General features: G+C 39.5%; 1 protein-coding gene across 1 annotated transcript in view; it reads right to left on the bottom strand.

Moving 5' to 3' along the window:
• The window catches only part of SMC6 (structural maintenance of chromosomes 6), a 78,316-nt gene extending 55,064 nt beyond the window's left edge, over nucleotides 1–23,252 (bottom strand). The window contains exons 1-7 of the mRNA XM_059942172.1: nucleotides 23,063–23,252; nucleotides 14,638–14,780; nucleotides 12,105–12,222; nucleotides 9,979–10,084; nucleotides 4,307–4,443; nucleotides 3,597–3,658; nucleotides 48–128 (exon numbers count right to left, since the gene is read on the bottom strand). Of these exons, the coding sequence (XP_059798155.1) occupies nucleotides 48–128; nucleotides 3,597–3,658; nucleotides 4,307–4,443; nucleotides 9,979–10,084; nucleotides 12,105–12,222; nucleotides 14,638–14,775 (642 nt within the window). The 5' untranslated portion in view covers nucleotides 14,776–14,780; nucleotides 23,063–23,252. The remainder of the gene's footprint in view (nucleotides 1–47; nucleotides 129–3,596; nucleotides 3,659–4,306; nucleotides 4,444–9,978; nucleotides 10,085–12,104; nucleotides 12,223–14,637; nucleotides 14,781–23,062) is intronic.
• Nucleotides 23,253–25,737: the final 2,485 nt, after the last annotated feature.

The raw sequence follows: 25,737 nt of genomic DNA, 5'->3' as shown, positions 1-25,737 counted from the left end.
AATGTATTCTTTTTGGTTAGGTTTATGTTTACTTTAGTGCATCTTACTTTGTATTTGTCTCCCTCATTTTTAGACTGCAAGAACTGCTTGCTCATCTCTTGCGTTAAGACAGAAACTGGATTATCTACCTGAAACAAACAAACAAACAAACAAACGATTATCTTTAAATATTTCATTTTAATTCCTTAAAGAGAAATGAACTAAAATATCCATTACAAGTGATCTAAGAGAGAAAATATTTCAAAATTTCATTATATTAAAATAAATATCAATACTACAGCCAAAATTAAATATTCTGCCATTACATGAGGGCACAAGCACAAGAACTTTCAAAAGAAGTGTGTTTTTTTAGAAAGTTTTCATTCCTTTCACTGGTTTTATAGAGTACCACTCCTATGCTACTGGTCAACCATCAGACCACAGAGCTGGAAGAGCTCTAGCATGAGAGTCAGCTGACTTGGGTTCTTATTTGGCTCTGTCTGAACCTCCTATGTAGCCGCAGGCAAGTTAGTTATTTCCTCCAACTAAATACAAAAAGTCCAACTCAGTTAATTCTAATCAGAACTATAATGACAAGTATTGTTTATTTTTTGTACAGCAGTTCTTCAGATTTCTTATCCTGTCATTTTTTCATAAGGATATTGTAAAACAAATGGAAATACTGGGATCATTTCTATCTTTTGAAGGAGAAGTCATTTTAAATAAGCCATTACTTGAATTAAACTACCTCTGGCTAACAAATTAAAGTACAGTTAAAATAACAATATAATAACAGTTCAAAGTGGAGTTGAAAAAAAATTTTTTTTTAATTCAACTTGTTTCAAAAAGATTCATTTTTCATTTATATCTTTGGTGTTAATAACAAAGTAATTTATATGTTAGAAAATAATCTTGTTTATAAGGTATAGAACATGAAGGACCACTCTAAAGGAAAAAAATGCTTAACTCCTTCATTTTACCATCTGTAAAATACTGACTGTACTTTATTTAGTATACCCCTGGTGAAAACCTTTCTGTTAAGCAAGATTTTGGGTCTTATCTTCTAAGACGATAAAAGACATTTATGCAGTTATAAAGAAACCTCTACATATCACCTTTTTCTCATTATATAGGTAGACCAGACCCTGATTGCCACGTATTTTTTTTAACAAGGTCTGTATGGCATCTTAATTTCACACAGTATCTGACTTCTTAAAACTAAGACCTAGTGCACTAGCTTTAATGACAGACATTTTATCACCAGCTTTGGATTAACAGCTTCACCAAAGTTCATGTTCTTTTTTCTACATCCTCTGAAATGGGGTTCCTAGTTTCTATACTACACCAGAGATGATTTAAAAATCTGGCAGCTTTACCCATCAAGACCCTGGAGTAAGCAAAAGGCAAGCACACACAGGTAAACTTCAGAGAAAAAGTAAGAAGAGGCACAGGGGACAAATATAATCAGGTACTTAAAGACATTAAACACTCTCCTTCCTCCTGGTAGTTCTAGGCCAGCGCTGTCCAATGGAAATATAATGCAAACCACACATATAATTAAGTTTTCTAGTAGCTACATTAAAAAGATAAAAAGAGACAGGTGAAATTAATCTTAGTATTATATTTTTAATCTAATATATCTAAAATATTATCATTTTAACATGTAATCAGTATGAAAACTGAGTCATTCCTTTGCATTAAGTCTTCAACCTCCAGTGTGTACTTCATACTAGAGCACATCTCCATTTGGACTACCCACATTTTGAGGGCTCAATATCCATCACACGTGGTTAGTGGTTACTCAGCAAGTGTAGCTCTAGACCTTCCGTATTTTGATCAATGAACTTGAACCTTTAGTTAACTGAATTGTACAAGAAGAGGACTAATGAAGTTATGATAACAATCTTCAAATATTTCAAAAGAAAAGAAACATATTTTATATTCCCCAAGGAAGTGGGAGCTTAGAGAAACTGACTTTATTCAACTTTTCCCATTAACAACAACTTTCTAATAAATACAGCCACCTACAGAAGGAATCAGCAGCCTCAGGAAGAGGGCATTTCCCCATTACTACCCACTCAAGTACCCGCTGAAGGAACATCTGGTGGAGACTGCACACAGGGTAAGCATGCAGTGTGATACTACACTGGATGCCCTTCGAGACTTTCCCAACACCTGTGAATCCACACACTCTAACTTTTGGTTTTCCTGATTTTGCTTAGCAAGTTGACCTGTGTTCTAGTCTCAAATTTACTTGCTGTATCTGCTTTTCTCCAGATTTTACTAATTATTTTTCTGAACCTGTGCCGCCCAATATGCAAGCTACTAGCCGCATGCAGCATTTGACACTTAAGTAAAATACAATAAAACATCTGATTTCTCAGTCACACATTTCAGTTGCTCAAGTAGCTAGTGGCCACCCCATCGGACACCATAATACAGAATATTTGTACCATTACAGAAAGTTTTTCTGGACAACTTGTTCTAAACCAAACTGGGAAAGAGACCCATACTCATAATTATTCTTTTTCCTTGGTGACTACTCTTGGTGTTCTTAATCCTGGAATAAGGCAGGGTGATACAATGGATAGAGCATTAGAATGGAACAGGGACGTCTGGATCCCAAGGCAGGCTCCACCAGTACCCACGCCTAGACAACTGTAAGTGCAAGTTTACTTTTGCTGGCTCCCAGTTTCTCACCTACAAAATAAAGGGTCCAGAGTAGATGACCTCCAAAGACAATTCCAGTGCTAATGTTATAGGACTATATGAGCCCCATTTCCAATTATTCAGTCAAAGTATCTTAGCAGAATGGACTCAAGTCTTGTCTCCTATAGGTATGATGAAATAACTCCAAAATACATAAAGAAACGCTTTCTTTATATGGCTAGAATAAACTTCCTTTCTACAAAAATTTAGCAACTGAGTTTAGGAAGCTATGATGCTATTCTGACTTGGACAGCAGAAAGCAAAGAAACTTTATAACAAACTTTATTAACATAACTTTTGGCACATACTAGTATAGACAAGATACTCTTGTGTGTTCTGTCAAATTAAAGATGTTATATTATATATTGAAGGTTCCTGTTGAATTAGGAAGCTTTAAGGAACTTCACTAACAATAGTTAAATACAGGGCTTCCCTGGTGGCGCAGTGGTTGAGAATCTGCCTGCCAGTGCAGGGGACACGGGTTCGAGCCCTGGTCTGGGAGGATCCCACATGCCGCGGAGCAACTAGGCCCGTGAACCACAATTGCTGAGCCTGCGCGTCTGGAGCCTGTGCTCCGCAACAAGAGAGGCCGCGATAGTGAGAGGCCCGCGTACCGCGATGAAGAGTGGCACCCGCTTGCCGCAACTGGACAAAGCCCTCGCACAGAAACGAACACCCAACACAGCCATAAATAAATAAATAAATAAAATTTAAAGGAAAAAAAAAAAAGCTCCCTCTTTCACAATGACATGGTTTAAAAAAAAAAAAAAAAAAAAAGTTAAATACATTTGTCCTGTGGTCAATTTACTTATATGAGACCATTTAAATTCTTTCCACACCACAAATGAAACCACACAAAAAAGTAACCAGTTGTGTTTATTAATCGGAAACACAAATTTAGCAATTACCTGTATGTTAAAATGATCAAGAATTCCAATCAGTTCTTCTTTCCTAGTGGAAACCACGGTGCCTAGTTATGAGAAACACAAAATGACCAGACTGTTTCTAGGGCAATAATACGCTTTTTAAAATAAGCAATTATTTATAAACATAAATGTTAACTAGTTTTCCTGATGTCATCAAGAAAGGTACCACTGCACATACACACATCTGAATGAACTGGGGTGACACACTTGTTATGACACAAGTACGCAGGAGGCAGAAGCACACAAATGCAGCGGCAGGTGCTTCTCTTCTTCCTATAGCTAAACATTTCCTTTTCCTTCTCATCTGTCTCTTTAGTAACTCTCCACACCCACCTCCTCTTCCTTTATGTCTTTTTCTACCTTTGGCTAACTTTCTCTTTCCACATGTGATAGCAACTATGGGGGTGAAAGGAAGTCTGCAAGTGAGATCAAAATGACTTATCACAGCCTGTTTCAAACAGACCCAAATTCTGCTAATCATGCTTTTGCTGTAGAATGCCCTGTGGTAAAGCAACTATGTACGGATATATACGTGTGTGTACACATACATGCAACCAACCAATCCTCTTGCAAGAAAGCAGTTTCAAGAGATGAGAAGTGTCCTCTCAGTGATACCAGCACAATCACTTAACTCTTTTTAACTGGATGTTTACTAATACTTTATATGAAATAAAGAGAAATTCACAGCAAACCTGTTTCACTTTTCAGTTTATAAGATCGACTTCCATCCATGCTGATGTGCTGTTGCACAATTATAGAGTCACCGTACACACTGGCTCTATAGGCATCATCTCCTCTGTTCCTTAATGTTATTGAGATATCTGCCGAGCTAAAGCAATAAGGTTAAGCTAAGTCACATGAAGGTACAGGGCAATTACAACACTAGGTTACCATAATTTTAAAAACCTCCAAGAAATTTGGCTAATTTGCTTGAAAAGCAGCTTTATACCAGCAGTTGATGGCTGACAGGCTACTACAGAAAAATGTTAAAGATACCAAGCAACAAAGTTGAGAAGAAGAGAAACTTTATAAAAAATAATTGACTATTTTATCCATAAGAGAAATACATTTGCACAAAACCCATTTAAGTTTTGGTTGTTTCACACCATGTAGATAAGTTACACATTTTCCCATCTGCTATGTATAATCAATATTACACTGCCTGACTATGTTAAATTATATAATAAAGCATCATCCTGACAGCAGGCCTCTAAGAAAGATGAAGTAAGAATTAAAGTGAAGTTATATATTTTCTAAGAAAATTAGAATAAAGGGAAACAACTTGAATTCTTCTATTACTTGGCAATTAAAAAAAAGCTTAAGTATTTGATATCAAGAGATGTAAACGAAATCTCAAAGCTTCTTAAAATTTTATTGGTATTACAAAATAATCATTTTTAAAGTTTTAAAGACGTCTGAAGCATTTATAGCCATGTATATTTTAACATATTATGGGGGGGGGAATCCATCTTTATTTTTCTACTCTAACTTCTGTTCAAATAAGACTTTGTAGAAAAATTTTTAAAAAATTAATGAAGGGCATTAATAAATACATACTTATAATTTCCTTAAACATAAAAGCAGATAATACTTTCTCTGGTTAATATAAATATCTGCCAAAAATGCTAAAGTCCTTTAATGCAAAATTGCTTTAATTGGTACTTAAATGACATATTTAACAGAATAAACTTGTTTTCATCAATTCGGAGTAATCATACCCCAAAATTGTTCCTATTTGCAGGAAATGTAGGTAAAAATACTCAAGATGAATTTCACTGTCAACTTACACTTGGTGGACACCCTGAAGGGTGCTCAGCTCTTGCCCCCCCGTACTTCTGTGCAAGTGCCCTCACAGAAAGACGCCTTAGCAGCCTTTTCAGCCCCCATCCCTCCCTCCACAGATTGGGCTAAATATAGAAAGTGAATGCTAACTGCGCCATATTCCCTTCTTTAAAAACTCAAATTAAGAAAAACTAGTAAAATCCAAGTAAGGTCTGTAGTTTAGTGAATAATATTGTACCGGTGTTAACCGCGTAGCTTTGATAAAAGTACCTCAGTTATTTAAGATGTCAACATTAAGGGAAACTGGGTAAAGGCTGTAAGGAAACTGTACTATCTTTGTAATACTTACATAAATCTAAAATTATTTCAAAACCACAAGTTTTTAAAACAAACTCAAATTAAGACACATCAAGTGGAAAGGTGGTGATTCCTTGGAGATACAAAGTTCTGAGGCCTCTGGGACTAGAGAAACCAATTTGGGGCATTATATTCTGATGAACAAGTATAAAGTCTGCAGAGATGACAGAGAGAAGCAGGAGCACAGAACAGATAAACTCTTGGGAAACCACCTGGACAGACTGGCAGAGACATATAATCACAGATACTGGCTGTGAATCAGAGACACAGAGAACTCGAGAGCACTTCCTTCCATGTGCAGCCCCACACACCAAGACAGTAAGACATAAACGCCTGACCACAAAGACACAGAGTACCAAAGACCTGAAGAATAAGAAAGAGCACACATGCTCCAGAGACAGTGAGAGGGAAACACATTCACACACCTGCATGCCTGTCACAGGAGAAGGAGGGAGGAGGGCACAGCACAGAAGTGCAGCCACTGAGGAGCGGCAGGGAGGTCGTATGGCGGAAGAGCTGCAGCACACACCCGGCTAAGGAAGGAAGGGAGACAGAGGCCTGGAGACAAAGACACAAAGAAAGGCAGAGACACAGAAAAGAAAGACCTAGAGACCGAAGATCTTTGGTTCTGAGTCTCTCAGTTCTGGTCATTCATGAGATCCAATTACGCTGCCTCACTGAAGTTTCCAAGACATATTATATCCCTGCATCTTTATGATAAATCTCCTCTTCTAAAGCTACCCTGACTGGTTTGGGGGGGTTGTGTATTTTTAATCAGAAATACCTAATTAAGACAGATATGCTCCTGAAAAGTTGTAATCAATGAGATTTTTGAAAGCTCTCTGGGTTGATTCTAATGAACAGCCAAGGTTGAAAACTATTAACTAAAGTATACAATAGGGGAAGGGTAGCTGGCCTACAACATGGAGCAAACCATATTTATTGCATTAACTAGTATGATTACCTAGTATTAAGTGAATGTACCTCATGAAAACATTTTAAAAATAAAGTGACATCTCCCTTGATTAGCAAACATCTACTTTGTTATTTTCCTTCCTAGCTACTCCTTGCATTTGAAAGCTATCTTTAGTATTGTGAGAGCTTTGGAGGCACGGGTATCCTACTGCCATATGAATTTAGTAAATATAAGAAAGGCAAGTTATTTAAAAAATTAAAGCTTACGGAAAAAACCCTCACAACAACTGCTCAAAAAACCTGTACAAGGAGACAGGGGTAACTGAGCTGGGACTAACTGCTGTCTCCCCACCTACTAAGGCGACTGCTGCTGAATTACGGTCAACAGCCCTAGAGCCCAGTGTGTAAATAAAGAGACCCTTGAGTGAGAAGAGAGACTGCCACCGCGAGTTCCTTCAGAATGACAACACACACAAGCAGCGCCACCATAAGGATGTGGCTTCTTGCTTAGCTCCAGGAGAACCTATCTGCACAGAAATGACGGGTAGCATCATGCACTCATGGGCACGAGGAACAAGGAACAAGGAAAAAGTCATGTAAAAATAGGATGCATCTGTTCCTTCTCTGGGTGGCCAGCTCATCTGCAGTAAGTCCTGTAACCTTGACTAATAAGTCAGGAATGTACAGCAGGAGCATGAGTTTTTGTCCCCCCGTAACCCACTCCCAATGCCACAGCTGAGGTCAAAAACAGGCCTGAAAGATCCCAATGCCACCAGGACTAGGATTAGGACGGCCGAGGGAGGGAACAGTAAACTGAACCTGCTGAAGAACCTGAACAGCTAGAGGTCTGAGACCTTGGTCACTGGAGAATTCCATCACCTGTACCACTCACTGCAAAGCCTCAGTGGATAATCAGAGGCCGCAGCGCCAAGAGCCTCCAGGCACAGTCGTCTGGCTTCTCCTAACCATATTCGGCAAGCGTCTCTAATTGAGGAGTTGAAACCCTCTACAAAGGTAGCCCCGAGCCCAGGCGTCACAAATGCAGAGTGTAATGTTTCAGATGTGCGGGAGGGACAGAGTCCTGAGGACCACCTCAAACCTCTGCCAGACTGAAAGACATTCCTCAGGAAAAACGGGATAGCCTCATAGATTTTAGGTGCAGAATAGAACCGAAAAGCTCGATGAGCTGATTCTGTAAAAAAGTGATGACAGAATCAGAGACTATAAAAGAAGAGAAATTTGATAGATACCAAATGTTCTAAATGAGGAAGGGGAGGACAGAGGAATAGTAATGGGTTTGGAAAAGCTCGTTTTAGCTATTTTTTTATTTTTTTAATTAATTAATTAATTAATTTATTTATTTATTTTTGGCTGTGTTGGGTCTTCGTTTCTGTGCGAGGGCTTTGTCCAGTTGTGGCAAGCGGGGGCCACTCTTCATCGCGGTGCGCGGGCCTCTCACTATCGCAGCCTCTCTTGTTGCGGAGCACAGGCTCCAGACGCGCAGGCTCAGTAGTTGTGGCTCACGGGCCTAGTTGCTCCGTGGCATGTGGGATCTTCCCAGACCAGGGCTCGAACCCATGTCCCCTGCATTGGCAGGCAGATTCTCAACCACTGCGCCACCAGGGAAGCCCTAGCTATTTTTTTAGACGAGGTCAGTAAAAAGGAGACTGAGCTCAGGTTAAAGCTTTTAACTGTTATTAACTGTTTAAAATATTTTAATGTTCCTATCTACAGGCAGCTGTGTCCTTCAAAGTTGGTGATTTGTGTAAGCTAGCCTTTATCTTTCTTTCTTTTTTTAATGGTATTCCAAGGACACATCTCAGAAAGAAGTTTCTGCTTTGATCCAGCTACTTCCCATATGGAAAAAACATTTAAAATCTTTAATTGAGACATAAAACATTTAATGGTGCAGAAAAAACAAATTTCTTCCTGAGGCTTCTATTTGAAAGATCAATGTGTTGTCTAGCTAGGCAGACTAGGTAACTATTTGGACAACTAAGAAATGTAGAGTTCAGTATAATGAATTGAAGCAGAGTTGAGACCATTACCTTAAAAGTGTTAAAATAACTAATTTTTGACTTCAGCCATAATTTTGTTTGGAGACTGTGTGAGAGAAGACCTTGCTGGGCTGGCACCCAAGTAAGATAAGGAGAGACAGAAAATAAGCTGGAGAATTGTTACTAAACAGTTCTTTTTCAAGGCCATACAGCACAGAAAATGATTTTTTCTGTATCTTTTCTTCCCTTCTCCTGAGTCAACTTGGAACCCTGGCTTAGGGTTAAGATTCCCAAGGTTTCTGAGAGATACATAAGAAACCCGCAATCTTGACTCACATCCCGTTCCCGTTCTATTTTTTAGAAATAAAATGGAAAATGGGGGAAGTTAAGTAGATACAACACTGAGCAGGAGGAAAGTCTGTTACATGAAGGAAAAAAAAAAAAAAAGATATCACTGTTAATTATCAAAGTTCCAGAAGTTCTGGGCACCGGGCGTGTGAAAGAGGAAAGAGCAGCCTGACTCTGGGAGCTGATATGATGGAGTCTGGGACATCTAGCTGTCAGGAGAAACGAGGATCCCTCAGAGTTTTCTGAGGCAGAATTAAAAAGAATAAGGAGATCAGCCTGAAGAGAGTTTCCTAACGGCCAAAAGGCCACGAGTCTATGATGATGCAAACTGAGCAATTAATATATAGTTAGGTGATGGCAAACTATAACAGAAAGAAATACAAATGTAAAGCCACAGAGGGTTGTTATATGACCATTCACCAAGGGTCAAGATGGACCCCAAAGAGACTTGGTCCTCAAGTCAAGCTCACTGGTGAACCCCCTGCATAAAGGATATAAAATGAGAGACAGATGGAATACTTTTTTGAAATTCTTAGAGCTGAAATTCTGTTTAGGGACACCTTGGCTGGTCACTAACTCTGCCTTAGCCTACATCATACTGACGTGGACTTGCTGAAGCTGGGTTTGGGTCAAGAGCCAGCAAAGTCCAATATTTATAAATATTCCTTTAAACAGAAGTACACAGATTTATCACTGCTCGGTCTTCCAGAAAGGTAACAGAAACGAGTGTTAGTGGGCAGGCACATGGCACTAACTGACACAAGCATTCTGTTGGGTGAGGTGAACAGGCAACAGTGGGCTATGCTGGCAACAGGGGGCAAGAGAAAGGAATGAAAAGATATGATATCGCTGCTCCGGTTCCGGGAAGCCAATTCATTTCCTACCATGTCTACATGAATTGGGATTCTAAAGAAGCTGCTTCTTATCAAAGAACTGAAAAATACACATAGAAAACAAACACTTACTTCTGTCCATCTTTCACAAAACCTTTCAAAGAAGATCCTCGGTTTGTAGCAATTGCTTTTCCACCAAGACCAACTATGAGAGCTGTGAGTACCGCACTCTTCCCACCTAAAGAAACAGGTGTTGAAGAAATCACGTTCATTAGAGGGAGAAAAGAGAAGTCTGACTCCTACAATTTGATGTAAAAAAATTTCTGAAATAAAACATTATACTTCAATTATAATTTTCTTCAAGTGCCAAAAACAAACAAAAAGTTGTACATATCATGAAATATTTAGCTGCTATTAGAAAAAAATCAGTACATTTCAGGAATCAAATCTTTGCCACTAATAAGGAAATGGAAAAAATGGTTGACACCTTTCTAACCTAAAACTCTCATTGTGTCATCTTGGCCCATCAGCCTATTAAATGAATTTATCTTTCTAATTACCCATATACATTTAACTCATCTAATTTTTCTTACATCCTAATTTAATCAAAATTTACTTTTTCCATAAATTCTCAGAAGCCAGAAACTATTATTAACCTTGAATGCAAGCTCCAGAGGGACAGGACTGTTGTTTTTTATTCATTGCTTTATCTCCAATATTAGCCCATAATAGGCACTCACATATTTATTGAATGAATGAGCTTAAATATGAAAAAATTATCAGTCATATAGACAATGTTTTTATATAATATTTTGACGATTATTACTCCTAATTTGAATATTATCCATTTGCTAGCTCTTTGAAGAGTATACTTCCTTTTACCCTAACAGACATAAAATATCACAAGCTAAAATTCCAAAATCTTTAACAATTATGGTAACCATTTTCTCAACTCCACAATCAACCAAATTAATCAACTCTCATCAGCTAATCATCTTCCACAATATACTCCAAATTAACCAAAGTAGACACTGGTTAGCCCAATTTAGTTCCTGGAATGCCCTTCAAGTCCCTATCCTAACTCTCTCCTTTTTCTTCATTTCCAAATTCACTGCCTCCACCACTTGCATTATATTAACAACTTCGCTGTTTCAGGAGTTAAGATCTAACCGCAGAACCAACCCACCAGTCTGTCTTTACTTCTTGTCCTGTTTGACCTCCCCGTAGCTCTGGTTCCTTTGTCTATTCCCTCCTTCTGAAAATACTTTCCTCTTGACCGAATAGAGTAGGGAAAACAAAGAACAACAACTAAACAGACCATGGAGCTACCTGTACTAGTTTCATGTTCTAGCACGGCCACCAGTCGTGGACCCTGGCAAGCTCCTCTCCCTCTGTACTGGCTCAGTCAAGCAGTCAACATCTCACATCTGGCGAGTCTACGACAAAAGCTACCTAACTGGTCTAACTCCTATGTCTTCCCCCTTCTAATCTACTCTCTACAATGTGGTCAGTTTGTTTCACAAATCTTCACCATGTCACCTCTATACTCTAAAGCTTTAACTGCTTCCCCACTGACTTGTGAACGAAATCCCCAAATATTTATCATGGCAGTCAATATCCTCAACAACATCACCTACAACTGATTCTCCAGTGTATGCTTCTGCCCCTCCCTACCATGTATGATATGATAAAACCCTATGAGGTTGTTCACTCTCTCCACATACATCTGCTTCTACCCCTCCCAACCTTTGGTGATGAGCAATCTTTGCCTGGAACATCTCAGCTTCTTCTATCCCAATAAGATCTAAAGAATCTTTCATTTTTATTCAAGTACCACCACAAATACCGCCTCTTCTTAAAGCTTTCATTGGCCACAACAGTAAGAATTAGCTTCTTTCAAGTTTGGATTCCCAAGGCACTTTATTCACGCTGTTACAACATTTAATAGATAAAAGACACAGGCCTGCCCCAGTTGCAGTGAGGATGGCTTGCCTACTCTTCTGTGGTATGAGTTCCAAGGTACATAGACTCAGAAGAATAAGCAGGAAACGTTTATCCCTATTGCATAATGAGCCTAAAGTTAACTCATTTCTTAAAGTGCAGACTGGCAGGCAATACTGAAAAAATTCATGACCACAAATCAGAGGTCTAAAACTTAGATTTATCAGCACTAGTAGTCACCTATTTTAAAAAGTTAATGCATTCTGATCTCAATGTACTGCTCAAAGTCAAATAAGAAGGAGGGCAAAAGCACTTACTTCCATTATTGCCAACAACAAAGTTGACATTAGAACCAAATTTAAAGGGTCCAAGCATCGAATGACACATGAAGTTTCTGAGCTGAATACTCTCAATTATTCCAACATCTGCTGCTGTCTATTAATTAAAAAAATGAGAGGAAACAATCAAATTCACTCACTACAATCATCCAATCATTTGCTAGAAGAGAAAGGTCAGCAGTGCTACCAATGAAAAAAGTTACAGGAAGTATAATTTTAAATGTTAACTTTAGTCAATGAGTAAATGATATTAAATGGAGACCTTATATGATTAACCACCCATTCTAAAGTCCTTATAGGATCTAATAAGTGTATCAAGGTTTCTTAATACGGACAATACCAACATTTTAATCAGATCATTTTTTGTTGGAGAGAGGCTGTCTTGTGCATTGTGGGATGTTTAACAGCATCCCTAGCTGCTACCCACCAGATGCCAGTAGCACTCTCCCCCCACCCTAGTTGTGACAATCAAAAATATATTCAGACACTGCTAAATGTCCACTGTGGGGAGGGTATATAATTATAATTCTCATATTGTGAATATATGTCATAATTAAATTAGAGAAGGTTTATAAATGCTTTAAGCAAAAGTTCGGCACACAGTGGTCAGACTTTGTAGTTAAAAATATGAAAATAAATCACACATATTTTACCAAACCTTCCAAATTGTTTTAAAGAACACTTAACGTCTCCAGCCTTTTTAGTCATTTATTTAAAAAATCCCTGGCTCTCTTCTACTAGACACCAGCTTATTAAAAAGCAGAAAACATTTACATCCTTGTATGAGTAGAATACTGGAAATCGTGGTTGAAGACTTTTTAAAAATACATTTTATTTTGATCTAATTGAAGACTCAGATGCAGTTGTAAGAAACAGTACAGAGAGATCCTGTGACTCCTTTACCCAGTTTCTGCCCAAGGTTACATCTCGAAAACTACAGTACAATATCACAACCAGCATACTCATATTGATACAGTGACAATACAGAAGATTTCCATCACAAGTATCCTTCATGTTGTCCTTTTAGAGCCCCATCCACATCCCACCCAATCCACCCCCTCCTTAACCCCTGGTCCGCTTATCTGTTCTCCATTTCTGAAACATTGTCATTTCAAGATGTTATATTAGTGGAATCACACAGAATGTAAACTCAGCATAATTGTCCATTTTTGCCTGTATCAGTACTTCACTGCTTTCTATTGCTAAGTAGTATCTCAGGGTATAGATGCACCTCAGCATGTTTAACTACTCACTCACTGTGTGACATCTGGATTGTCAGTTTTTGGCTATTATGAATAAAGCTGCTATGAACATTCGTGTATAGATTTTTGTGTGAAGATAAATATTCTTTTCTCTGTGACAGATGCTGGGTTATATGACAGATAGTTGCATGTGAAATTTCTTAGAGAAACTGCCGAACTATTTCCCAGAGTGGCTATATCATTTTACATTCCCACCACTGAATGATCCAGTGTCTGCATCCTTGCCAGCATATGGTGTCGTCATTTTTTAAAAAAATTTTAGCCATTCTGATGGGTATGTAGTGATATCTCATTGTGGTCTTAATTTGCATTTCCCTGATGACAAATTATGGTGAACATCATGTCATGTGCTTATTTGCATCTGTATATCTTCTTCTTCAGTGAAATGTCTCTTTTATGTCTTCTGCCCATTCTCAAATCGGATTATTTGCTTTTAACTGCTGAATTTTGAGAGTTCTTTATACAAACAAGATATTAGAACTTTGTTGGACATGTGATTTGCAAATATTCTCCTGGCTTGACTTTCCATCCTTATAACAGGGTCTTTTGCAGAAGAAAAGTTTTTAATTTTGATGAGGTCCAATTTATCAATTTTTCATTTAATGGTTTGTACATTTGATGTTAAGTCTAAGAATTGCTCCTGAATGCTAACCCGAACCTGAACCTGAACCCGAACATTTGGTACAATTCTCCAATCAAACCAACTGGGACTGAAGATATCTTTTTTGGGAGTTTTTAAATGATGAATTAAATTTCCTTTATAGTTACAGAGTGATTAAAATGATCTATTTCATACTGAATGAATTGTGATAGTTTGTGCCTTTCGAGGAACTGGTCCACCCTATCTAAGCTGTGAATCTATGTGTGTAGAGTTGTGAACAGTATTCCCTTATTATCCTTCTGATGTTTGCAGAGTCTGTGGTCATATCCTCTGTTTCATTCCTGATATTAGTAATTTGTGTCTTCTCTCTTTTTTCCCCTTTGTCAATCTTAGTAGAGGTCTGTCAATTTTATTGATCTTTCCAAAGAACCAGCTCCTAGTTTCATTGTTTTCTCTACTAATTTTTTCTAATCATTAACATAAACTTCAAAATTAGTCAGGTGATTTTATCTCAGCTTTTTAAAATTCATATTACTTTTCCTCTGCAGCCAGAGACCCAGCTCCTGATACTGAATTAAGAATATGACATATAAACCAGACATGAGAAACATGCAAATCAAAAGACATAATATTGTAATTTTGCACTCACCAAAGTAGAGGTACCATTAGTAAAAGAAACTGTACATTCATCTTCGTCACCATCTTTATCAAAATCATCCAGCTCTTCTTGTCTTGGTCTTTTGGCATTTCCAGGAGAGAAGAAATTTCCTTCCTTTCTTTTGGCCATCAGGTCTAAACAAATATTAGTGACAATGAAGAAAATCATATATAGCATCCATAAGATTGTTCCATATACATTAAAAAACTTAACAAGACAGGCAAAGCTTAAGTTTTAGGACTATATCCATTCATTTTTACTTTAAGAAAAGTAAAACTATCATCTGCATGGAGGGAGGGGGCCGTGAGCCAAAAAATGCAGGTGGTCACTAGAGGCTGGAAAGGCAAGGACACAGATACTCAAGAGCCTCCAGAAAGGAATGCAGTCCTACCGCTCCCTTGATTTTCACCCAGGCAGACATGTCAGACTTCTAACCTACAGAAGTATAAGATAATACATTTTTGTTAAAAAAAAAAAAAAAAATCTGCATATGCTATACTAGTTGATTTTACTTCAGAACGATTCATGACCAAGGTTTTTACTCATATGGGCCTACCTAAGTGTTTTAACTTCTAAGCTCACAAAAGGTAAAAGATCTTATTTGTGAAACTGTGGATCTATTGATAGAGATGGCATACTGCCTCTGAAATGATTCCAGAGCAATCATCCAATTTTTATAAGTTATAAATAGTGAATCACATAAAACTAATTTTAATTATTTTCCCAAAGAAGTATATTTGGAGCAGTGTTGCCTAGCATCAATAGTGTCCTTTAACTCTTCTCTAAAGAAACAGCCCATGCTGATTGTCTGGTTTTGTTTTTGTTTTTTACTGATATACTATAAAATTTATACCTAGAAAATGAACGTCATCAAGATTTTCTGAACATATAAATGCTGCACCTCAAGTCAAAGCTGATGGTCTTTGATTGAAATTAAATGGTTGACTACTCCAAATGTTGCTTTCATTTTTCTCTTAAAAATTCACTTAGACATCTAAAACGATAGGTACCCAATAACTGCTGAATAACTGGAAAGAAAAGTCCACAGCATAGGTAATAAAAAATTTCTAAGATGTAAGAATATGAAAAATAGCTCTACTCTCAACCTATTTAGGTGCCCCTAGTGCTATACTATAGCAGCCCTGTTTGTACCAGGTACCTGGGCAGCAGTGGATTAAATGAGATTTTCTCTCTCATGCATTTGGATTGAAAGATTCAAGTCAGTTCTCAGTAGAAGAGAGGAAAGCTCCACTTGCTGATGTACCGGCAGGGCAAGACAGCCAAGCTGAAGTGTGTGTGTGGGGGGGGGGGGGGGGGAGGCTGGGGGGCTAGTGGAGCGGTGTTACAGAGACGGCATAAAGTAGACGGAGAACAGGGACCCTAGAGCAGGGATGCAAGAGGAGGAGGGCGGGCGAGACAGACATTCGTACAGTGTTTAATTTTTATCCACTGCTTCCCAAAGTTACACTGACAGAACCAATTTTGCAGAAACATCAAATATCTATACATACTGTGTTGGAACTACATTGGGGAACTATCTTTGACGGGTTTTATTGTGACAATGCATGCTTCATTAAGTGAACTGGGTAGTTTCCCTATCTTTTTTTTTTTTAATATATTTATTTTTATTTATTTATTTTTGGCTGCGTTGGGTCTTCATTGCTGCGCGCGGGTGAGCAGGGGCTACTCTTAGTTGCGGTGCGTGGGCTTCTCACTGTGGTGGCTTCTCTTGTTGCAGAGCATGTGCTCTAGCCGCGCAGGCTTCAGTAGTTGTGGCATGTGGGCTCAGTAGTTGTGGCTCACGGGCTCTAGAGCACAGGCTCAGTAGTTGCGGTGCACGGGCTCAACAGCTGTGGCTCGTGGCCTCTAGAGCGCAGGCTCAGTAGTTGTGGCGCATGGGCTTAGTTGCTCCGCAGCATGTGGGATCTTCCCGGACCAGGGCTCGAATCTGTGTCCTCTGCATTGGCAGGTGGATTCTTAACCACTGTGCCACCAGGGAAGCCCTCCTCATCTTTTTAATGCTCTGAAATCACCACTCTGGCATGACACTGAAATGTTTTTTGAAAGTGAGAAAGAACTAAGCTTAAAGATATTAGATGTTGGAGACTATTTTAATTTTATGAAATCATTTCAATTTCTTTTTTGTACACTGGTTATTACAGATTCATTATATCTTCCTAGAACAAGTTTGCTATAATTTTATTTTCCAGAACACTGATAATTTAAACCTTCAAATTTACTACACAAAATTACCTTGTTTTGTAAAATCCTCAACTGTGGTCATGACTCCTTTCACATCAATTCTATTTAATTAAATTTACACTTTTTTCTCCCAAAAGTAGTTATTTGCGTTTTTCAAACCTAGTTTTTCTTTAATGAAAATATTTTAATGTTTAATGTTTTCATATATTTTTATACAACCAAATATAAGAGATATGCAGTGGGGCTGGAGTTCAGTCTCTAATTCTTTATCTCAAAGTGCAAGTTAATAAAAGCAATCAGAGACTTCCACTTCCAGGAAGATGGAATAGATGTAATTTTCCCTATTCCCCCTGCTTAGTAAAACTAAAATCCTTGAAAATTATATACTATAAAGCAAACATAAGACGACTCTGAAGAAGGAGGCAGACTGGCTAGGAACCACGTGACCCAAGGAATGACATCGTGGTGGTTCCCTGAGTTTTTGTTTTGCCTCAACTATCCCAGACTTGGAGAAGCCAGCAACTGGGGAAACACCAACAGGTGCAGGGGAAAAACAAAAATGCCTAATGAAAGCTTGCTCTCTCTAGACAAAGGAGCAGGAAAAGGGGAGCCTAACAAGACAGGAAACTTTTAGACAATAATCACTCTACTCCAGTCAAATACCACTAAAAGAACTGTTGGCCCTCCCTCTTCGCCCACAACACCAGCAAAGGCCAAGTGGGTAGCCTGGACTTCCACCCTGGTGAAGCTGGTTTCAGAGAAGGCTGTGTAGGCCAAGTAGGGAGCCATGACGATGGCATCAGGTGGAGAACTTAGATGTCCGCCCCCAACAGGGGGTAACCGGATGCTACTTACTCCCATTCCCCCTTGGATGGGGCCAGAGGAGGCCTTTTACCACTGCCCGGAAAGGTGAGGAGGCCACCCCACTGCAGTGTCCACGTGGGGGGCTGAAACTCCCGCCCTAGCCGAACAGCCACCAGAAGCTATGGAAAGAGCTCTGGTAAAGTTTAGATGTGAGTCTTTGTGTCCATGGCCTAAAAAAACCATAGGGCAGCAGTTCTCAAAGGTTGTGGTGTCTTAAAAAGTACCAAGGACCTCAAAGAGCTTTTGTTTAAATCTATCAATATTTACCATATTATAAATTAAAATTGAAAAACTTTTAAAACAAGCAACACACAAGTACACATTCTATCAGTCGTCAGAGCGATGGCAGCATCATGTGTCTGTAACCTCTGGATAACTCCACTGTATAGTCACAAGTGAACGAAAAGGAAAAAGGGAAATAACATCTTACAATAATTATGAAAACAATTTTGATCTTGTAGACCCTTTGAAAGAGTCTCATGGATCCCTGGACCACACTTGGCAAACTGCTACTGTAGGGGATACTATAAGCATGTCCATGACACAGTGCCATAAATGACAAGGCATAGCTACCAGTAATAAGGCAGCAGAGAAGAAGCCAGCCATAGAATGACTGGTAGACTTGATATTCAAAGTGTGGTCCAAGGACCATCAAGCAGCCATCTACATCTCCGAGGAACATGTTAGATATCCAGAATCTCAGGCCTCAATTTAAACCAACTGAATCTGAAGCTTCATTTTAACAAGGTCTCGGGTGACTCACAAGCACATTAAAGTCTGAGAAGAACTGTTGTAAACAACATTAAAATATTTGGGACTTTATCCTATCCTGAAGGCAATAAGGAACCTAATTTATCATGATAAATCAAATACCACTTAAAAGGCATATTAGTTAACATCCAAAGAAGGACATTTAACAAATGCCTTTTGAGACAGTACTAGTGTTACAGTCGCAATTACATAATATTCACCATCTTTTTTACAAATAATTTAATGTTTATCTTGAATCTCTTACACAAGTCAGAACTTGAAAATCAAACAATTCTCAAATTATTTAATAACAAGAATTAATGTATATTAGTTTCAACTTGTTGCTAATTTAAATTCCCTAGAATACCACCAGGCTATTATTTTCCCAACACTTCCTTCTTTCCCACCTATACCTCTATTCCTTTCTCAATTACAGTAATTTATTTATTATAGAAGAGCAAAGAAGACGCATTACTTTTTGGTTTTCCCAACATTAAATGCCCTTTTAGACACTGTTTTTATTAATGCTTAATACACGATCTTGCAGTCAGCAGACACATCAGCTGACTGATTTTAGTATTTTACCATTAGAAAATGGTAGTTTTTCAAGTAAAATTGCGGGGAGCAAGGGGCACGAAGGTAAATGTGATTAGCTCCTCACAATGGATGTGAGATTCTATACAAGACAGAAGACAGTGTGCTACATGAAAATGATGTTTTTTATTTGCTGTGGTTAGCCTGGGATTTGCAGTTTGCTGTTAGGTTGCCATGGTAACTTGCATCTAACAGACACTGAAGGATCCTACCTTTTAAAATAGGAATCACTTTGTAATTTAATGATAATGGATTTTTAAAAACACACATGAATGCCCTGAGAGTTAATTTTAGGTTACAATAGTAAAATTGTTTCTAATAGGCTAAAGAGACATATAAACAGATGCAAAGAAAAATACTTTTAATATCCTGCAATATATAAAAATAGAAAAAAAAGCTCCTCTGGGATTTTCAATATATCCATAAAGCTCTTCATGGTCTTTAATATTTGTTTATTTACAATAAAAAAATTAAAATTAAGGGACATATCATTTCCCCCTCACAGAAAGCAAACTCCATCAGAGCAGGAATAGTAACAAATATGCAGATTCTCAATAAAAAAAAAGTTCAAGAAGAAAAATCAATCGCCAAGGGTTAATTACAGCAAGCATGTACATAGGAAATTTGATAAGAGACCAAAAGCATTTTAACAAAGGACTATAAATTTCTAAATTTTCAATTTTATTGTGAGTATGTAGTAATTCACATTTCCCATTCATATCAAAGTAGGGGCTAACAGCAGTGAGAACAGTCATAACAGAACTGGAATTATTAATAGAAAACAGTGGTTAAAAAAAAGGTAAATTGCTGCTGCTTCTGAATCTGCCATGGACTATTTACCTCATTCCCAATTCTACTTCTCCCACCACCACAGACAAATTCATTCTGCATTATACCACCTCATTTTTAATGTACTGAATTAATTAAGCACACTACTTGGAATATATCATGAAGTAATGTGAGATGCAATAGATAATAATATAAATAAGTGAAAAAACTCATTAGGCCATCCATCAAACAATTCCAGATGAGCAAAACTAGGAAGTACTAAGCACAGCACTTCAGACAATAAAATGTGAACACTCAGATTTGTGTTTTAAAAAATCCCTGTGACCTCAATATAGAAGACAAACGAAACAGAGTAAGAATAGGGGCAAAAGAGACCAGTCTCTAAAGGATAAGGGGTGCTGAACAAAAGCAGTGGCATGCACACCAATGTTCACTGCAGCATTATTTACAATAGGCAAGATATGGAAGGAACCTAAGTGTCTATCAACAGATAAATGGATAAAGGTGTGATACACACATACACACACAATGGAACATTACACAACCATTAAAAATGAAATCTTGCCATTTGCAACAACATGGGTGAATCTAAAGGGTATTATGCTGAATGAAATAAGTCAGACAGAGGAAGACAAATATCCATAGGATCTCACTTATATGTGGAATCTAAAAAACAAAAGAAACAAAACAAAATGAAAACAGACTCACAGATATAGAGAACAAATGGATAGTTGCTAGAGGGAGGGGTCGGGGATGAAATAAGTGAAGGGGATTAAGAGGTACAAACCTTTCCTTTAATCCTCAACATCCTTCTAAGTATCGTCCTTATTTTACAAAAGGGGATATTGAGGCTCAATTAAAAGATACCCAGACTTATGTAGCTATAACTTAGCACAGCCTAGATCCAAACCCAGGTTGTCCAAACCCAAAGTCAAACCTCCCAAAGTTAAACCAACTGAATCTGAAGACTTATGTAGCTATAACTTAGCACAGCCTAGATCCAAACCCAGGTTGTCCAAACCCAAAGTCAAACCTCTTTAACGTCCAGGTTCCTCGTGGTATGAACTGAGTTTAACCAAGTTTGACTATTTATAGGCAGTGAAATTGGATATTAATTTTGGATTAATATCCAAATTGGATATTAATTGGATATTGGATATTAACATAATGTATAAAACTACATAAAGGATTCTAATGTGATATGTCCCTCTAATGTTACTATTCAAGCCAATTAAAACTTGGGCTTGCTTTATAAAATTTTACCTTGTGTTTAATTTTCAGAAACAACCTTTACTCTTAATACTAAATGCCATGATCAGTAGACTGAGCAGGTTTGGAAAGGAAGGAGGATAAATAATACATTTATGTTGTTTGAAAACACTGAGTTTGAAGTGCTCCTGAGATACAGAGGCCAGTAGGCAGTAAAACATACTCTGCAGTAGAGGCAGATTTGGGAGTGGAGCTAAGAAAGCCACAGGAGTATTCTGAATTTGGTCACCAGGGAAACTATGTTTAGTGAGAAAGATGTATCTCATTAACTAGTGAATCCAAAACACTAACATTAATTTAAGTATCTACACTTGTACACTTGACCCTCAGTCATCTGGACTTATATGTGTGCGTGTGTGTGTGTGTGTGTGTGTATATATATAAAACTGTGACATTTAATTTTGCCTTAAATATAATGCATACTATTGTGGTAAAATTTTGAGTTATTTATTAATTCCTGAAAGGAAGCCAAGTATGGCTTTGATTAATTTTCCTAACTTAGGTCTAAAAATGATAGTCAAGATTTAGGCAGGTTTTACACAAAATTCTACATCCAGGCACTCAGTAAAATAAACTTTTGGGAATGAAACTGGTTTTTCACTGTAACCACTTTAATATGCCTTTTGTGCTGACTTTTTGCCAGGCTCAATTCTAAATACTTCATACTAATTATAGACAGGTACAGAGATAAAACTCTCTCTCTCTCTATCCCCCCCCCACCCTCACATATTTAAGAATCCTGTGAGTTAGGGACCATGTTATTTTCTCCAATTACAGAATAGGAACTGAAATTTGCAGAGGTGGTACCGACTTGTCCCGGGTCACACAACACTGGTTCTGTCTTGCACAAAAACATGTTTTTTAAGCAATATTCTAGTAATCTCCAAACTTCTTTGTACTTACAGCCATTCAAGGAAAAAAAAAACCAACACAACTGTAAATACACATCCTCATAGGAAATTATTACTCTGCATATTTCACACAGTGAAAGAACGAGATAAAGTAAATCTAAGTAGTTCCAATATGCCCCCTCTCCACCCATGCACCCATGGAACTCTCTGCAGGCCAGTGCACATGCTAGTGAACATGTTAAAAGACTACACAGCAGCCGTCTAAAAGCTGTCAGCGAATTTGGACTTTTTTTCTTTTGAATATACATTCCAGAGTAGCTTGTCTTTAAAATACTCGCTTGTAATCGTCTCCTCATGAAATATACAGAGTAGTAAGCACTCACATAAGTTCTGTCTTCAGGGTTTAAACAGCAAATAGTTGCTCTTTCTAGGAATTATCCCAGGATCCTCTCAAGCCCTTTCTCTACCCTGGAGTCCTGTGTTCCGCAATTCCCAACAGTGATTCTTCTCCAGCTCATCTCCACGAGAAAATCAGGGAAAAGAAACGACATCATAAAACCTCCAAACACCACAATTTAATTCTTCCAGGTACAGAACAGTCTGCGTTCTCATGAAACTGGCATTTAGCAACAAATCCAATTTAAGTAATATTTACATACATCTCTTAAACATACTTAAGTTGCTACTTGCGAGGTACCATCAAACGGGTGATAAGAGCCCGATTCCCGAACCCAACCTCACCCCCCGACCCTTATACCCCCCAAGCCCCTCGTCAAAGCCTAAAGGGCCGTTTGGGGCCGGGCGCCGGGTCCCGCAGCCCGAGCCGGGATTGGCAAGCCTCGCCGCCAGAGCCGCCCGAGGGAGGAGCCCAGCAGACACACGGGCAAGTTTCCCGCGGCTGAGGGGACCTGTGCCGCCTGCGGAGAGGGCGCGAAGATACCCGCCGGCCGTGGGCCGGGCCGCTCGAGCCCCCTGGACACTGCCGCAGCTCCGCTGACCCGGCCGCCACCGGGTGGGCTGCGGGCGCCAGCTAGGAGTGCGGTGAAGGGGCATGGACCCGCAGCAAGGGAGAGCGACGGCGCGCGCCCTCACCCTACCTCGAACAAGTCGAAGTCTCCCCAAGGAACCCGATCGGCGGGGCGGTCGCGGCTCAACAGGACGATGAAGCCACCCGAGGGGCGTCTCGGCGTCGGCCGGCCGCCGTCGGCCCGCGGGGTTCCGCGCGCCCACCGCGGGAGAAGGCAGCAGCCCGGCCGCCCCGGCGCCCACCGCGGGACACTCCGCGCCTGCGCCCCGCCCCCCCCCTCCCGCCGGGACTCCGCCCGCGCGTGCGCGGTTCGGAGTTTTCGCGCCACTGGAGTCTAAGAGGAGGGGCCGGAAGTGCTCCTGGGCGGACGGAGAAAGCTTGTAGAAGCTCAGGGCTCGGCGACAGCGGGACGCGGGGAGTTGGGCGGGTGATTTGCCTAAGTGAAAGTGAAAAAAAACTCGGAGCCCCCCGACTACAGTTCTACCCATGCGTACAGCGACCGGCTGGGAGGCCAGGAAGCCGAGCGTACGGCCGCGGTCGCGGAAAGGGGCCAGTCACTTCCCGGAAGAGGCGGGGCCGTGGGCGAGAAGGCGCCGAATTCGAAGTGCTCCCCAGGAGCTTTCCGGGGCAGGGTGCTAAGCGCCAAACGGTCGACTTTGCTTGGGGAAGGAAAGAGAAAGTCTTTCCTTTTCTTTTTCTTTCTTTTTTGAGAAGAGAAAATTTAGAAGCTTGGAGACAGCAGTAGTTAGGAGTCAGGCCAAACTGGTAAATCACGGAAGGGCGTCTTTCAAAACCAAGGAGGAAGGGTTGCCCCGGTAAGTCCCGCAGAACGGTGGAGAGACGGCACCGCCCGGGTCCTTCCACTGGCTCCTTTGCACTCTGGGTTGGGGGCGAGCTCTGTGTTCGCGTCCCTGTCGCGCCTGCCCCTCCTCCCAAAACACCGTCAGAGGCTCCCTTTGGGTCCGGGAGGACAGCGATCCGAAGTTCCCGGCCGGATTCAGCCCTGCTTTCCGAGCCCGGAGTCTCCCCGTCCCTGCGGTTCGCCCCGGCGCGTGGGAGCTGTCGGCCCCGGCTCCGCGCTCTGCCGGCCGTGCCGAGGCCGCTGGGTCCCGAATGTCCCTCCCCCGGGCACCGTGGGGTACACTCCCACGCCTGGTGCAAGGCCATCCTCGGCGAGCCTTCCCTGATCCCCGTGGGCACACTTGGGTGCTCCTCTTTTTTGGTGTTAGCTTTGTGTTTTGGAAATACTTCCATTATAGCAGTTACCTTAAGGCATTGTGGTTGTTTATTTACAATCTTTCTTTCCGCTGGCGCGTGCCTACATTGTAAACCCTCTCAATAAACATCGGAACTAAAGAAGTTTAAGTTCCCTGGCTTAGCTTTCAGCGCCTTCTCAACCCGACATTAAGCTACCGCTTCTGTCTTTACACAGCTCTTCACGTGACATGCTGATGTAGCTACGTAATATACTTTCTATACCCCAAAATCTTCCTTTCTAGATGGAAAAAAGGGGTATTTATTGCTAACCCAGAACACCCCCGAAGAAATTGATGTCAAACTTATGGTCTCCAGTAAGGAAATTCCTACCCTTTTACTTATAAAGATAATCAAATATATGTTCCTATCCTGGCCTTTGCCATGATACACATATGACATAGTCAAAATAGGTGAAAACACTACGACATCTGGCCCAAGTGGTCCTTGTGGGTAAAAGATGGGAAACACAGTTGGGAGGTCTCTGCCTATATGTCACTTCCTTTAAGAAGTCTTCCTTGATGCCCTACACTAGGTAGGATACCTTCTTTAGCTCTATTTACTCCTATAGTTCTCTAGCCTTACTTCTGTGCCTGTACTTGTCACATTTTTATAATTCCCTTTTTATCTCTAATCTCACCTAACCACGGTCCTTAAATGCAGGGCTTGATCTTTCATTATTGTATCTCCAGCACCAAGAATAATTCTGGTAAATAGTAGGCATTTAATAAATATTTATTAGTAACAAGTAATTTAAGCCTGGGTTATATTATTCTTCAAAGTTTAAGCTAAATTCATATGAAAATAAAACTGAAGAAATAATAAACACAGCATTAATTAGTGAAATTATGTGGTAAGTCCTATACAATACAATCCTGAACTGAAATAAGCATTATACAGTTTACCAAACTTTATATGAAATAGAGTCATCTGCATGGGAATTGGGAAATTTAAAGTAGTTCCTGCTTTATTGTTAAAAAAGTTTGTTTCTAATGTTTTTGCTTAAAACTGAAATAAAACTGGAAAGCTGTTAGTTTAATAAAATGTATATTTTTACATATCAAACCATTGACCTCTTTTATGTTCTTTAAATTTGATTCATTAGTGGAATTAGCAAGGTTCTGTGCTTTTCTCACCTCATTCAGTTTTATAATTAACCAATAAAGCTTATTAGCTTTTAAGGAAGTTTTAGGAGCATAAATTGATTTATGGGTACCATATGGTTACATCAAAGGATTTGGTTTTGTTTTAACCTGAGGGGGATCCTTAAGCTCTTTTTTTAAACTAGAAATTCATGTTCTTTCTACCAAGAAATAATATCTGAAATAGTGATTTGTTTTTAATACCAAGCTATCAAAATTGGTGATGAGATTCAAAAGATATCAGAATCTTGTAATTCATTTGGTTTAATACCTCTCGTTTTGTAGATGGGTTAAATGTCCTCCCAAGGTTGTACAGCTAGTCAGTGTATATCCAGGATCAAAATTTTAG

This window comes from Balaenoptera ricei, chromosome 13 (genome assembly GCF_028023285.1).
Source record: "Balaenoptera ricei isolate mBalRic1 chromosome 13, mBalRic1.hap2, whole genome shotgun sequence".
Lineage (NCBI taxonomy): Eukaryota > Metazoa > Chordata > Mammalia > Artiodactyla > Balaenopteridae > Balaenoptera > Balaenoptera ricei.
Note: the sequence above shows the minus strand (reverse complement) of the source record. Positions and strands in the feature narration are given on the sequence as shown.